The sequence below is a fragment of the Solenopsis invicta genome, chromosome 6, assembly GCF_016802725.1.
Source record: "Solenopsis invicta isolate M01_SB chromosome 6, UNIL_Sinv_3.0, whole genome shotgun sequence".
In the NCBI taxonomy this organism is placed as follows: domain Eukaryota; kingdom Metazoa; phylum Arthropoda; class Insecta; order Hymenoptera; family Formicidae; genus Solenopsis; species Solenopsis invicta.
Window position 1 is genome coordinate 2,204,123 of NC_052669.1, and position 16,287 is coordinate 2,220,409.

The window sequence follows — 16,287 nt, forward strand, 5'->3', positions numbered from 1 at the left end:
TTGTAGTCCAGCAAGAATAAAAGTGACGTAATAACGGCGTCGTAAACATATCAAATGTTTTCCACTAATGTACTTGCTGCAAAAGACTTTTACACTAAAGTATATTTTATTATTACATTTATTACACGTGACTTCTTAGGATGCTCAATTCGTGTAAACAATTTTATGAATATTACTATTATTTATGTAATAATAAAAATTATATGTTTTGCACTAGGAATGTTTTGTTAATCCCTCCCAAATCATACTAACAGAAAAATTATATCTTTCATTAAATACAATTTGCGACGACGTCAAATTACAATGGTATAAGACGTGCCTTCAGTAATCAATTAGCCACACTGCAAAAAAGACTCCATGTAAATTAATGAAAATACTCTTTTTGCAAATATCTGAATTGAATTGTCTTTTCACTACAATCTGAAAAAGATTAACTACTTACTTTTCTTTTTGATTTCTGTTATAGATATTTATAAATTAAATAAGCTACCGTACAAATAGCAATCAGTATATTTACAATTATACCACAACTTTTTTAAATATTAAACGTCTTTATTATTTTTTGTATATAATTATGACAGTAGAAATTTTCACAATATTTATTTGAGTTCTAATTTTTATTACCTTCTTGTTAAATATTGTAATATTATTTAGCTTATTGACATTGTTTCTAAACATTTTTAATGTCTCATAAATTACAACAAACGTTTATAAAACAAATCTGACATAACTCAATAATATAAAATCATAAATTGGATAATGTATAATACGAGGCTTTCCACACGATTTCATCTTCTTCTCATTTACAAAATTAAATGCGACAATATTTCGATAATTGAATCATTGTTGGAAGAGGCAGAAAAAAGTATTATACATGATATCCACTTTATTGACAAAGTATGATTAAGTTTAACTTAATTAAAGAGATTTTACAATTGTACAACGAAACTATAAATTTGATTCTTTTTAGAATTGTGTGATTAATAGTGTAATAATCAGAAGGAACGATGTCAAAGTAATAGAAGTTGCGGAATCTGGTTTTCTGGAGTTTTCTTCTTTAGATCCAGCATTATCTAGCAACCATTTTTCAACATCAGCTCGATAATTTTTGATCCATTCAATTTTGTATATAGCGTCGGCCAATCCTTCAACTTTCTGTGTGGTTTGTATCTGCCGGTGAACGAGTAGCGAAAGCTAAAACAAGGAAAACAGAAATATTAATAATTTTTTTAAGGATTACCGATGTTATTAGATCATTAGGATTCTAAAGTATTAGCGTAATTGACGATACATTTTGGAGATGCAATATTGTGAAACACCTAATCAATCCACTCGGAGATAAGACACAACTGCGCGAGATCAAGCTCGAGATAAATGTCTCGTAAATTCTAATTACAAAAATTTATGTAGTAGCTTAAAAAAAGTGTTTAAAGAAAGGAAAATTTTAGAATATTAACCATTTAATAATTTCTGATGGATTATTTAAAATATGTCGAATATGATACGTGCGCTAAACGTTATATTCTGAAGAACTATATCTCTTAGTAAACGCTTAATTCTCTTTATTTTTCAAAAGTATGGTAAAACAAATAAAAAATATTAATAATATATTACCTCTGCATATTGTTCTATCGTGTCGACTTTGTTAGCAAGATTATTGAAGAAAGCGATGAGCAACGAGTTATCTTCATTATCTCTGTCGAGAAAACATCACATTATCAATCTGTTAGTAGTCCATTTTGCGTTATCAAAGTACGTAGCGAAAAGTAACTTACGCTTTTTGGATTTTCTCGATGTTGTTGTTAATAAAATTTATAAGAATTTCGAAGGATTTGGCATTACCCGCCGCTATTGAATTCATCGTGGCAAAAACGTCGATGACGGGATCCTTTTCGATTGATAAATCGAGGAATCTCTGGATGATTTCGTTTGCTGTGGTGCAGCCAAGGCCTGCCAGAATGTCTCTCTTTTCATCATTGTCTGTGACGGATTTGTACTTGGTTAGAGTTTTATTCCACGTTTCTGCACTTGCCTCTCGCAATCCGGCGCAAAGAATTCCACTCCTTATGTCTATCCAGAAGTCAGAAGAAAGGAACGGACTGCGAAACGGTTAACAATCGTCACAATTATTATAGATCAGATATTTAATATTGTATGATGTTAACAAGTAATTTGCATCATTTTTATATATTTCTATATTTATATTCTATTTAGCAATGCAAAATTTTCATAAATTTGTAAAGCAATTCCAAAATAAAATCTATGCTGTATATTTTAAAACGCATCATTTCTCACGACATATAATATTTTATAGACAATAAATTTACAAACGATGCAGAAATTTGCTATCAATATATAAAACAGGTACAATGTGATTGTAATTGTGAAATCACGAAACTATGGCAAGTTTTTCAGACTTACTTCTTGTCCTCTTTTTTGTCTTCTTGTGTCTTATCATTGTCTTGATCTTTTTCCAGCCATTGTGTGAGCGTCTTAGTAGCGAATTCCGTGCAGTCTTCCAAGCCATATTTACAAGCTGTCTTTAGCGCTAATACTTTGGCGAGTTTATCTACATGTCCACAATTTTTCCAATCTGTGTAGTTGACTTTAGTGACTAAACCTTTTAGCTTGGAAGCGACATATTTCTGAAATTCAGTGATACATTACAACGATACTCGCAAATGTTTCCTCCTTTTTGCTATTAAAGCATGCATCTGCGATTATAAAACCTCCTTTTTTTATTCAACTTACCTTATATGTTTCGTGTTGCTGTCCACCCTGTAATACGCCATCCAGATAATCAAATGCTCTGACAGCGGCATACCATGGAATATAATCAGTCTCCGTGTATAAATACTTTGTGATCTCCAATGCAGTTGTGTAATTCAAATATCCTGCACGCGCGAGATTTAACGCATCGTCGATCAATTGGGCGCGGTTGGTCGCACTTATACTTGAATTATCAGGATTTTTTTCTAAGAACTCCGATAGAAGTTTCCAGTTTGCATCATCATAATTTACACGATAGTATCCTATAAATAACATTGATTTATATTCATGTATCGTATTGAACTGCTTAGTCTTCGAGATAAATTTACTTCTGTAATCATAATTATCTCAAAGAGGCACAAGTGACAAACAAATTAAATTAATCACACTATTTGTTTCACGTTGTTGTTCACACAATTGTAAACTACAATTTTAATAAAATACATAAAAAATTAATAATAAAGAGAAACACGTCAAAATAATCAAGTCGATTAACAAATGTACGTATCATTAACATTACATTGAATATTTGATCTGTATGTACATACCTGTTTGATCTTTATTAAAAAGTATCCATTTAGTATTGTTAACATTACGCAATATCATTGTTGTTCTGGGCGGCATCCAGCGAAATCTTTTAATCTTTGGCATAACGACTTGAGGGTCATCTTGAGTTACATAATTGAGAGGAATATACCATTGAGTGTCATCTCTTTTCGCTGGTTTTATCAAGAAAAATCGTTCCTGGTTTACATTAATTACACCGTCTTTGTCCCTCTTGACGATGACGACAGGATATCCAGGTTTGTTTATCCATGTTTTCATGACATCTGCAAATTGAATGAATTCCGGCAAATTCTCTGGTTCTATTACTATTGCAGAGAAGAGTTGATCAGAATTAACAGTCTTGTACGAGCTAAAATTAAAAAGTTATATAATTATTTTGTTGTTTTAGTGTTATTTTTTTTAATGCTGTGTACAACTTTGGTTATGTAGAGTAATTATTATAAGTAAATGTTTGGAGGACAATTAATTTTTTAATACATTTATTCGTTACTGTAAAATAATATTCAATTTAATTGATAATTCCTTAAATCAATTACATTAATTTGAAGTAAATATTAATAACGATATGACAATTCGTAAAAAAAAATAAAAATTAAGTAATAATTGCCTTTTACTAAAAAAAACTTAATTTAATTGGCGAATTTATGTGGTTATTACAAAAAATTATTGCATTGTTCAATGTTTATGTAATATAAATGTTTAAGAACCTTTTCTTTACTTTTATAAATATGAATAATTATAAACTCACTATTTATTTAGATATTGTCTAAGTCCAGCCTTAAAGATATCTTCTCCGAAAAATCCATACAACATATTAAGAATAGCAGCGCCTACAAAGATACACAGCATAAATTAGAATAACGATTATGCTATTTTTATTTTAGCGAAGAAAAGATTAATTTACCTTTCTTGTAGGAGATATCATCGAATAAGCTTCTAATTTGGGAAGGAGATTGTATACTGGTTTTAGGGTTCAATGCATGAGTTTTACTGCTTGCATCAACGACGAACGACGTTTCTTGTACATTTTTAATAACAAACTGTTCCATAAGACGCCAAGATTCTTTGTCATACTACAATTTAAATTAACGTTTAATTATCTGGTAGTTTTATTGTGCTAAGTGATACTCCATTTTATGTAAAATTTTTAAGTTTTAGTTGACAAATTTCTGTGTACAATTTCAATAATAAAATAAATTGTCATGTTAATGCAAATTTTCTGCTAACTTAATTTTATACTTGATTATTACTTCTTAATTCCTTAATGTACGCAACAATTTTTTATTATAATCCCCGAAACTAAAAATATTCTATATAACTTATACACTTACCATTTTTGAAATAATCTTGTCAGTAATGTAATATTGGAAAAAGGTAGCAAATCCTTCATTTAACCAAATTTCATTCCACCATTCGCAAGTAACCAAATTACCAAACCATTGATGAGAGAACTCGTGAGCTATTACTGTTGCTATTTCCTGCTTGGCTTCCGTGGTTGTTTTACCATTTACATTGAAAAGTCCAGATTCTCTGAAAAAATAATTAGTACGTTATTTATAAATTATTTTAGTAACAATCAAACAAAGATAAACTAAAATTGTAAGTTTGAAATATTGTATTGCATTTTATACTAATAAACAAAAAACAAGTTAAAATTTGTTGAGAAATTTGGACTTTTATTGTTCTTCAAATATTATCTTTGACCGATATTACCTATACGTCACAAGACCCCAATTCTCCATAGCACCGGAGAAACCTGGAATCGCAATTTGATCCATTTTTTTCATTGTTCCGTAATAATCAATGTTGGTAAAATCTTTCAGTTCCTCTAGTACTTTCCATCCATAATAAAATGCAAATCTTTTCTCGCTTTGCCTTACTGTAGGTTTTGCCCAAACACTAAAATTTTTGTCCTTATTTGTCAGATTTGTAAAATCCGAAACTGCAAAAGCTACGAGATAAGGGGACATTGAAGGTGTTTGTTCAAAAATTGTTTTTTTTTCTGTTACTTTTCCGGGCATATTCGAAATTGCTTTGTAATTTTTATCAGGAACATTAATAGTAATTGTAAACTTTGCTTTGAATTGTGGTTCGTCCCAACATGGGAAGGCCTGTCGCGCACTTACTGGTTCAAAATGAGTCGCTGCAAACCATCTGTAACATATGAAAGATTATGTTAATGTAAAGATTATTTCTATTTTATTAGTGGTTGTTAAAATAACATTATTGTTTTTTAAAGGAAACATTAATTTTAATTTCAATACTTATTCGATTTAGTATTGTTTAAAGATACTACAATATCTGCTTTTTTCTAAAAATATTTAACTTGGGACATATTATTTGATTCATATAATAGAACATTCCAAAAAAATCAACAAAAAAAATAAAACATTTATTACAATTAATAAACTAGTAAATTTTCCTTATTTACTTGAATTTATAATTAACAGTAATCATCTTTTTAAACAATCTATTTAATTATTTAAACTACAGTTGACAATATAAGAATTATATTAAGTAATTTTGAGTTGATATAAAGCTTATACACAATATAAAAAAATTTAATTCTAAACAAATTTAACAGTTTCTAATTTGAGTAAAACTTTAGTTGTTATCTTACGTCGTTTTTCCTTCTTTATCTTGGTAAGAACTTTTGAAGAATCCACGTGTTTCGTCATTCAACTTTCCAGTGTATTGCAAATATAGTTCTGCATTGTTCACTATGTCAAGGTTGTTCATAAAAGAGAGCATCACAAAGTCTTTTTCCTTAATTTTCAATACTTTTATTGCTGTATACATTTTTATTGCACTTTGTGATACACTATATTTTAATTTAATATCCTCCTTATTAAATTCAAGACCTCTGGCGTGGAACATTATAGTATTTGTTCTTTCCTTAATGTCGAGAGTGATTATAGACTTTCCTTGGAAAGTAAATTTTGCTGTTTTATTGTCTGACTCAAAAGTCGGCGTCAATTCGATATTATATGCAGTAGGAACGACATTTGTTGGCAATCTATAGTTGTCCGAAATTTCTTCAAGAGCTTGCGGAAGCTCATTCTCGAAAGGATAAATGCTTGCCCAGCAAGCTACTATGGCAAGCATCAACGGCAGCAAAAATCTCATTGTTAACATCGTGCCTAAATAATCGAAAAAATTTTACATAAAAGCCCAATTTATTTCTGTTATATAATAATTTATAACACAATTAAGTAGTGATAAAGTGTACCTCTCTAAACTTTTATATATATATATAATGTAAGAAAAAGTAATTAAATATTTTACACAAATAATAATAAATTTTTATTTATCATGGAAGATATTTTAATTACTATTTATGTAATACACAAAACATTAACTTTTGCTGAATTTAATAATAATAAAATAACTAAAATTTTTTTAAATTATAATATACATATGTGATAAAGGCTAGAATTTGATAATAATAAAAAAATATATAAATTTGCGTTATAGGTTGAACATTTAAAAAAATTTTTTAATTAGGATATGCTTGAGTTATAGATTTTTAAAACATTATTTTAAATTATTATTTATATTTACAATAATTGTTTCACAAGGTGTGATTAATGATGATTAACAACGTACCTTAAAATTAATCAAAGAAGAGCAGTACGGGTTGATCTCTCGTCCCCGCAGAGACGAGATTTATTGAAAGACTGTGTAATCATAACTTCGAAAGCTATGACAGTAGAACATATCGTTAAAAAAATGTTCCTGTCACATCTAATCATAAGATTAAATTGATAACGTCAGTTTCTTTTGCGATGCAAAAAATATCATATTCTTTGTGGTAAAAGAAATAAGTGGATTATTCTAAACGCGAATTGCAAAATTTCCGGGAAAGTTGTATCAATGGCATCGTCTGATAACGCAGACAACTAAAACACAAAGTCATCCGACCGATCGATGGTAGATTCAGTCAGAGATGTCACCAAGATCTAACTTTTTTATCATATCTTGCAGCACGTGAATGGTACTGCTAAAGACAATGCTGGACTGGTCTCTATACGTGCTTATTTTCGGACACTCGTATCTCATCTTGGCTCTACCGATCTCAAAATCCTTTTACACAATTAAATTAGTGACAAAAACATACTTCGCTAGCTATAATTTAATACCAAAACGAAAGTAAATTAAAAAATTATAGTTAATTATAGTTTAATTATCGGCTTCTGTAACCGACTCGTGACAACATGTGTCCCATATAAAAGTTTTAGACATTGTGTATATGAAATAAATAGCAAGCTCGGTGTGAATTAAATCAAAAAACAGTACAGCGCTTGCAGAATGATCCTAGAAGCTTTGGTATAAAAAATATAAGTGTCTGAATATTGTTTATGTAATTTTCACATGGAATTGGTGCAAAGAGCAGTAATTGTGTTCATGGTAGTTCAGAGATCTTCCACTTTTTGGCGCTAAAGTCAAAGAACAAAAACAGATGAGTGCGTTTGACAAAGACCGCTAGCCTAGTCCCCTTACTCTTTATCTTACGCGCAATCCTCAGTCCGCCCTCCATCAACTCAATTTTACAGAATCAATTTACGATTCTTGACGGTTCAGATAAAATCGTTTTTGTGAAGTAAGACAGCCTTCGTCTTCTAATTTCGTGTAATAATCACTAAGAGATATCCTGGCTGATTCGCTCGAGATTCTACATCTTTTACAAATATGCGCTAACGCAATTGTCCTGTCCTATTTAATGCTGTCTGCAAGTATCGATACAAGTCAGTTGGAATGGCCGCGTGATACGACCTAACAATAAAAGTAAATTTTTGTAATGAAAAGAATGATAAAAAGACAAAATGATTATTAAATATAATATTTTGCCAATATAAGCCAAATACATATATTTGTATGTATAAAAATATATATGTATTTAAACAAATTACATTAACATTAAACGTTTTGGTCCCGGGTTTGGACCATCTTCAGTAATAACCAAATAATTTTTACTCACTTTCACACGCTATAACAATTTTATTAATTTAACAATTTTGATCAATCAAGTTATGAAGAACTCAACAAAAATAGCCTGATCATCAATGTTTTAGAGATTATATTGCAATATAATAAATTTGTTAATGTTATTGAAGATGTTCCAAACCTGTATAAATAGTAATTAGTATATTTACAATCATACCCGTGTACACAATTTTTTAAATATATCATACATCTTCATTATTTTTTCCTACGTAGTTGTATGACAATAAAAATTTTCGCAATATTTATATTCGAGCTCTAATTCTTCCTCTCTCTTAAATATTGTGATATCATTTAGTCTATTGATATTGTAAAAAGGATTTTTAATGTTTCATAAATTACAACAAACGCGCACTTATATTATAAATCTGACATAACTCAACTATATAATATAAAAAATTGGGTAATGTATAATACGAGGCCTTCCACGCGATCTCATCTTTTTCTCATTTACAAAATCAAATGCGACAATAATCACTGTTAGAAGAGGCAGGAAAAAGTATTATACTTGACATCAATTTCATCGAGAAAGTATAATTAAGTTTAACTTAATTGGAGATATTACAATTACATAACGCAACTATGAATTTGATTTTTTTTAGAATCGTGTAATTAGTAATGTGATAAACAGAAGGAACGACGTCAAAGTAATAGAACTTGCTGAGTCTGGTTCGTTGGGTTGTTGAGTTTCTGGTTGATGCTCTACCATCCATTTTTCAACATCAGTACGATGAGACTTGATCCATTCAATTTTGTGTATAGCGGCGGCCAATTCAACTTTCTGTGTGTTTTGTAGTTGCCCGTAAATGAGTTTCGACAACTAAAATGAGGAAAACGGTGATATTACAAATTTTTTTAGGATTATTAATACTAATTATAGATATTATTAGATCATTAGATTTCTAAAGTATTGTGCGTAGTTGACGATACATTTTGGAGATGCAATGTTGTGAAACACCTAATCAATCCACTCGGAGATAAGATACAACCGCGCGCGATCAAGGACGAGATATACGTGAAATGTCTCGTAGGTTCTAATTACTAAAATTTAGTTACACGAAGATACGTTATCGCGACCGAATATCGTGTCCATATGTCGCAGCTTAAAAAAAAGTGTTCAACTTTGAAGCAGTGAAAATTTTAGAGTAGTAATTATTTAATAATTTCCGATGAATTAATTAAATTTTGTCAAATGTGATACGTGCGCTAAATGTTAAATCTGAAAAACTGTCTTCTAGTGAACGCTTAATTCTGTTTTATTTTCCAAAAGTATAGTAAAACAAATATTAATAATACATTACCTCTCCATATTGTTCTATCGTGTCGACTTTGTTGGCGAGATTATTGAAGAGGGCGATGAGCAACGAGTTATCTTCTTTATCTCTGTCAAGAAAACATCACATTATCAATATGTTCGTAATCCATTATACGTTATCAAAGTACGCAGCAAAAAGCAACTTACGCTTTTTGGATGTCCTCGAGATGGTTCTTAATGAAATTTATAAGAATATCGAAGGATTTGGCATTACCCGCCGCTATCGAATTCATCGTGGCGAAAACATCAATGGAATCCTTCCCGATTGATTTATTGAGGAATAACTCTATGGTTTCTTTTGCTGTGACACAGCCAAGGCCTGCCAGAATGTCCTTCTTTTCATCATTGTCTGTGACGGATTCGTACTTGTTTAAAGCATTGTTCCACGTTTCTGCAGTTGCCTCTCGCAATCCGGCGCAAAGAATTTCACTCCTTATGTCTATCCAGAAGTCGGAAAGGAACGGACTGCAAAACGGTTAACGATCGTCACAATTATTGTACATTAGATATTTAATATTGCATGATGCTAACAAGTAACTTACATCATTTTTATATATTTCTCTACTCATATTCTATTTTGCAATGCAGAATTTTCATAGATTTATAAAGTGACTTTAGAATAAAACCTATACTAAATATTTTAAAACGCATCATTGTTCACTATATTTTATAAACTATATTTTATAAACTATACGATAAATTTACAATCGATACAGAAATTTGCTATTGATATTTAAAGCAGGTATAATATGATTGTAATTGTAAAAGTACGGAACTATGGCAAGTTTTTCAGACTTACTTCTTGTCCTTTTTTTTGTTTTTTTGTGTATTTGTTTTCTTATCATTGTCTTGATCTTTTTTCAGCCACTGTGTGAGCGTCTCAGTAGCGAATTCCGTGCAGTCTTGCCAGCCATATTTACAAGCCGTCTTTAGCGCCAATACTTTGGCGAGTTTATCTACATGGGTACCATTTTCCCAATCTTTGTAGTTGACTTTATTTACTAAACCTTGTATCTTGGCAGCGACATATTTCTGAAATTCAGTGATACATTAGAACGATACTCGCAAATGTTTCCTCCTTTTTGCTATTAAAACATGCATCTGCGATTACGAAACCCCCTTTTTTTATTCAACTTACCTTATATACTTCGTGTTGCTGTCCACCCTGTAATACGCTATCCAGATAATCAAATGCTCTGACAGCGGCATACCATGGAATATAATCAATCTCCGTGTTTAAATACTTTGTGATATCCAATGCAATTGCGTAATCCTTCAAATATCCTGCACGCGCAAGATTTAACGCATCGTCGATCAATTGGGCGCGGTTGGTCGCACTTATATTTGAATTACCAGGATTGTTTTCTAAGAATTCCGATAGAAGTTTCCAGTTTGCATTATCGTAATTTACACGATAGTATCCTGTAAATAACATTGATTAATATTCATGTATCGTATTGAACCCTGCTTAGTCTTTGAGATAAATTTACTTCTGTAATCATGATTATCTCAAAGAGGCACAAGTGACAAACAAATTAAATTAATCATATTATTTGTTTCACGTTATGGCCCATACAATTGTAAGCTACAATTTTATTACAATACATAAATAATTAATGGAAAAAGGAAACGCATCGAAATAATCAAGTCGATTAACAGATGTGCATATCTTTAACATTACATTGAATATTTAAACAGTATATACATACCTGTTTGATCTTTATTGAAAAGTATCCATTTAGTATTTTCAATCTCTTCATCAAATGATTTTTTGTTTTTCTTGTCCTTTTTCTCTTTTGTTGGTGCCAACCAACCAGACTTTTTATCCTTGGGCAACACTTTGTCGTAGTCGTCTTGAATTACATAATTGAGAGGTATATACCATTGAGTCTCATCTTTTTTCGCAGGTTGTACCAAGAAAAATCGTTCCTGCTCTGCAGTAATTTTACCATCCTCTTCCCTATTGATGGTGACGACAGGATATCCAGGTTCGTTTATCCAGTTTTTCATGATATCTTCAAGTGTAACGTTTTTCGGCAAATAGTCTTCTTTCACTTCCTTCTGTTTTCCAATAGCATCAAAGAGATTGCCAGAAGTAACAGGCTTGTACGAGCTAAAATTGAAAAGTTGTATATTTATTTTGTTACTTTACGGTTTTTTTAAATGCTGCATACGACTTCGGTCATGTAGAGTAATTATTATAAGTAAATGGTCAGAAGATAATTAATTTTTTAATACATTTTTTTATTATTGTAAAATAATATTTAATTTAATTGATAATTTTTTAAATCAATTGCATTAATTTGAAGTAAATATTAATAATAATATAACAATTTGTATAAAAAATGAAAATTAAATAATAATCGCCTTTTGCCAAAGAAACTTTATTAAATTGGCAAATTTATGTGATTATTACAAAAAATTATTGCATTGTTCAATGTTTATGTAATATAAATGTTTAAGAACCTTTTCTTTACTTTTATAAATATGAATAATTATAAACTCACTATTCGTCTAGATATTGTCTAAGTCCACTCTTAAAGAGATCTTCTCCGAAAAATTCATACAGCATATTAAGAATAGCAGCGCCTGCAAAGATAAACAGCATAAATTAGAATAATGACTATGTCATTTTTATTTTAGCAAAGAAAGGATTAATTTACCTTTCTTGTAAGAGATATCATCGAATAAGCTTCGAATTTGGGAAGGAGATTGTATACTGGTTTTAGGGTTCAATGCATGAGTTTTACTGCTTGCATCAACGACGAACGACGTTTCTTGTACATTTTTAATAACAAACTGTTCCATAAGACGCCAAGATTCTTTTTCATTCTGCAATTTAAATTAATGTTTAATCAACTAGTAGTTTTATTATGCTAAGTGATACTACATTTTATATAAAATTTGTAATTCTTAGTCGACGAAATTCTGTGGGCAATTTCAATAGTAAAATAAATTGTAATATTAATGGCAAAATTTCTACTAATTTAATTTTATACTTGTTAGTTATTACTTTTTTCCTTAATGTACACAATAATTTTTTATTATTATCCTCGAAATTAAAAATATTCAATATATCTTATACACTTACCATTTTTGAAATAACCTTATCAGTAATGTAATATTGGAAAAAGGTAGCAAATCCTTCATTTAACCAAATGTCGTTCCACCATTTGCAAGTAACTAAATTACCGAACCATTGATGAGACAACTCGTGGGCTATTACTGTTGCTATTTCCTGCTTGGCTTTCGTGGTTGTTTTACCCTTTACATTGAGAAGTCCAGATTCTCTGAAAAAATAGATAGTACTCTATTTTTTAATGCATAATAACTATTGTCACGTTTATAACAATTATTCTAGTTTGTAATATATAAATTGAAATTATGCCTGGAAAGATGTAATAATCAAATTTGTATTATAGATAATTGTGTGTGATAAAAGTTTTTACATTCCGTGTAAAAAAATTCATATAAGCTATTTGTAAACTATTTTAGTAACAATCAATAAAATAAACTGAAGTAGCAAGTTTGAAATATCGCTTCGCATTTTATACTAATAAAAAAATGAGTTAAAATTTATTGAGAAATTTGAACTTTGAACGTTCTTCAAATATGATCTTTGACCGATATTACCTGTACGTCACAAGACCCCAATTCTCCATAGCACCGGAGAAACCTGGAATCGCAATTTGATCCATCTTGTTTATCATTCGGTAATAATCAATGTTGGTAAAATCTTTCAGTTCCTCTAATGTTGTCTCTCCATATTTGAGTGCGAATTCTTTCTCGCTATCCTCTACTGTAGGTTTTGCCCAAATGCTAAAATTTTTGCCCTCATTTGACAGACCTTGGAAATCCGAAACAGCAAAAGCCACAAGATAAGAGGACATTAAAGGTGTTTGTTCGAAAGTCGTTGCATTTTCTTTTTCATTTACGAGTGTATTCGAAATCGCTTTGTATTTTTTATCAGGAACATTAATAGTAATTGTAAACTTTGCTTTGAATTGTGGTTCGTCCCAACATGGGAAGGCCTGTCGCGCACTTACTGGTTCAAAATGAGTCGCTGCGAACCATCTGTAACATATGAAGGATTATGTTAATACAAAGACTATTTCTATTTTATTAGTAATTGTAAAAATAACATTGCTGCTTTTCAAAGGAAACATTAATTTTGATTTTAATAAAAATTTGATTTAGTATTGTTTAAAGATACTACAATATTTGCTTTTTTTTAAAAAATAGAATTTAACTTGATACATATTATTCGATTCATATAATAGAACATTCTAAAAAAATCAACAAAGAAAATAAAACATTTGTTATAATTAAAAAAACCAGTAAATTTTCCTAATTTTTTTGAATTTATAATTGACAATAATTATCTTTTTAAACAATTTATTTAAGCTTCTAAACTACAGTTGACGATATAAAAATTGTTTTTAGTAATTTTGAGTTTATGTAAAGCTTCTACACATAATATAAAAAATTTTAATTCTAAACAAATTTAACAGTTTCTAATTTGAGTAAAATTTTAGTTGCTATCTTACGTCGTTTTTCCTTCTTTATCTTGGTAAGAACTTTTGAAGAATCCATGTGTTTCATCATTTAACTTTCCATTGTACGTCAAATGTAGTTTTGCATTTTCTCCTATTTCAAGATTTTCCGAAAAAGTGAGTATCACAAAGTCTTTTTCCTTAATTTTGAATACGTTCATTGGATTTATCGGCTTGGCCGGCTCTGCCGAATTTATCAACTTTGACGGCTTTGGCGTCTCTGTCGGCTCTGTTGTCGGCTCTGTCGGCTCTGTCGGCTCTGTTGTCGGCTCTGTCGGCTTTGTGTCGTTGTCGGCTCTGTCGGCTTTGTTGTCGGCTCTGTCGGCTTTGTCGTCAGCTCTGTCGGCTTTGTCGGATCTGTCGGATCTGTCGAATTTTTTGGATCAATATGTAATGTAATGTTCTCCTTAATAAATCCTTCAAGACCCTTGGCGTGGAACTTTATAATATTTGTTTCTTCCGTAATGTTGAGAGTGATCACAGACTTTCCCCGGAAAGTAAATTTTAATGTTTCATTGTCTGAATCAAAAATCGGATCCAATGTGATATTATACGCAGTAGGAATGACATTTGTTGGCAATTTATAGTCATCCAAAATTTCTTCAATAGCTTGTGGAGGATCAATTTCAAAAGGAGGACTGCTTGCCCAGCAAGCTGCTACGGCGAGCATCAATGGCAGCAAGAATCTCATCGTTGATATCGTGCCTAAATAAGCGAAAAAATTTTACATAAAGACCTATTTAATTTCTGTTACGTAATAATTTAAGACACAATCAAGTAGTGATAAAGTGCACCCTTCTGAATTTCTATATATATAATGTAAGAAAATATAATTAAATATTTTACACAAATAATTATTGATTTTTATTTATCTTGAAAAAGATTGTAATTACTATTTATGTAATACACAAAAATTTACAAAATTTAGAAATACTTTAACATTTATTTCTGTTTTGCTCTGTTAAAATATTTGCTAAATTTGATAATAATAATAATAATTAGAAATTTTAAAAATCAAAAATGTAATAAAAATTAGAATTTGACAATAATAGAAAAAATATAAATTTGCGCGCATAAAGAATAAAAATTATATCAATTTTATAAATTATACGTTGTAGGTGGTGCACTTGAATGTTACAAAAAATTTTTCAATAAGATATATCTGCGTTACACATTTTTAAAATATTATTTAAAATTATTATTTATATTTACAATAATTATTTCACAAGAGAGATGTAATCAATGACGATTAATGACGTACCTTAAAATTAATCAAAGAAGAGCAGTACGGGTCGATCCCTCGTCCCCGCAGAGACGAGATTTAGTGAAAGACTGTGTGGCTAAAACTTCGGATCTTATAAGACCGTGACCGTAGGACGTATCGACGTATCGTTAAAAAAAAAATGTCGCTGCCACCTCTAATCTTATCGTCAGGCTCTCTCGATGAAAAGGTATTATACTCTTCGAGGTAAAAGAAGTAAGTGGACCATTCCGAACGCGACTCGCAAAATTTCCGGGACAGTTTTAGCAGCGGCATAACAGATAACGCAGATAACTAAAATACAATGTTATCCGACCAATCGATGGCAGGCCCAGTCAGAGATATCACCAAGATCTAACTTTTTTATCATATCTTTTAGCGCGTATCGAATGGTACTGCTTAAGCAATATGCTGTATTGATTTATGTAGAATTTGTAACGTTATTATAAATTTTCATATTTTTACGAGCCAATTCTCGCTAAGCGAAACAATGCTAATCTGGAAACACCAATATAAATTCTACAATATCTTTTTATTTTCTTTAATATTTAAATGCAACAATTAACACGTATTAATTTAAAAAAAAATATGCAAAAGACAAAATTAATTTTACTACAAAAAAGCGCTTTGATATAAGATTATAATAAAAATCGCTTCATTACTTTTCAAGTCATGTAACATCGATATATCGAGAAAACGATTAATTGAAACTAAACAATTTGTGGCAGTTTGATAAAATATAATTTTTAGAGCTTGTGTATATGTGTCGTGACTTTCTACATGTCTAACATCTTCAAAAAAGTTTCTTTCTTTTTTTAAAA

General features: G+C 30.2%; 2 protein-coding genes across 2 annotated transcripts; both read right to left on the minus strand.

The window, feature by feature from the left end:
* Positions 1 to 540: 540 nt before the first annotated feature.
* Positions 541 to 14,520, minus strand: LOC113003028 (aminopeptidase N). The gene is made up of 22 exons (XM_026130728.2): positions 14,200 to 14,520; positions 13,286 to 13,726; positions 12,744 to 12,942; positions 12,316 to 12,484; positions 12,160 to 12,241; positions 11,362 to 11,765; positions 10,791 to 11,074; positions 10,452 to 10,684; positions 9,800 to 10,117; positions 9,639 to 9,720; positions 8,941 to 9,157; positions 5,957 to 6,476; positions 5,050 to 5,490; positions 4,668 to 4,866; positions 4,241 to 4,409; positions 4,085 to 4,166; positions 3,318 to 3,685; positions 2,752 to 3,032; positions 2,422 to 2,645; positions 1,776 to 2,099; positions 1,615 to 1,696; positions 541 to 1,194 (listed from the first exon to the last, which is right to left on the minus strand). The coding sequence occupies exons 1-22, from the start codon at positions 14,364 to 14,366 to the stop codon at positions 967 to 969; spliced, it is 5,514 nt and encodes a 1,837-aa protein (XP_025986513.2). The 5' UTR covers positions 14,367 to 14,520; the 3' UTR covers positions 541 to 966.
* Positions 14,402 to 15,723, minus strand: LOC120358018 (aminopeptidase N-like). Its single transcript, XM_039450406.1, has 2 exons — positions 15,467 to 15,723; positions 14,402 to 14,910 (listed from the first exon to the last, which is right to left on the minus strand). The coding sequence occupies exon 2, from the start codon at positions 14,894 to 14,896 to the stop codon at positions 14,402 to 14,404; it is 495 nt and encodes a 164-aa protein (XP_039306340.1). The 5' UTR covers positions 14,897 to 14,910; positions 15,467 to 15,723.
* Positions 15,724 to 16,287: the final 564 nt, after the last annotated feature.

What these genes read in the sequence shown, in the direction of transcription:
- LOC113003028 (XM_026130728.2), bottom strand. Translation starts at nt 14,366, where the DNA reads ATGAACGTATTCAAAATTAAGGAAAAAGACTTTGTGATACTCACTTTT. An exon ending in AGCAACACGAAGTATATAAG is followed by an intron (nt 10,685 to 10,790) that starts GTAAGTTGAATA and finishes ACTGAATTTCAG; the next exon opens with AAATATGTCGCTGCCAAGAT. An exon ending in CGATAGAACAATATGGAGAG is followed by an intron (nt 9,158 to 9,638) that starts GTAATGTATTAT and finishes TCCTCATTTTAG; the next exon opens with TTGTCGAAACTCATTTACGG.
- LOC120358018 (XM_039450406.1), bottom strand. Translation starts at nt 14,896, where the DNA reads ATGAGATTCTTGCTGCCATTGATGCTCGCCGTAGCAGCTTGCTGGGCA.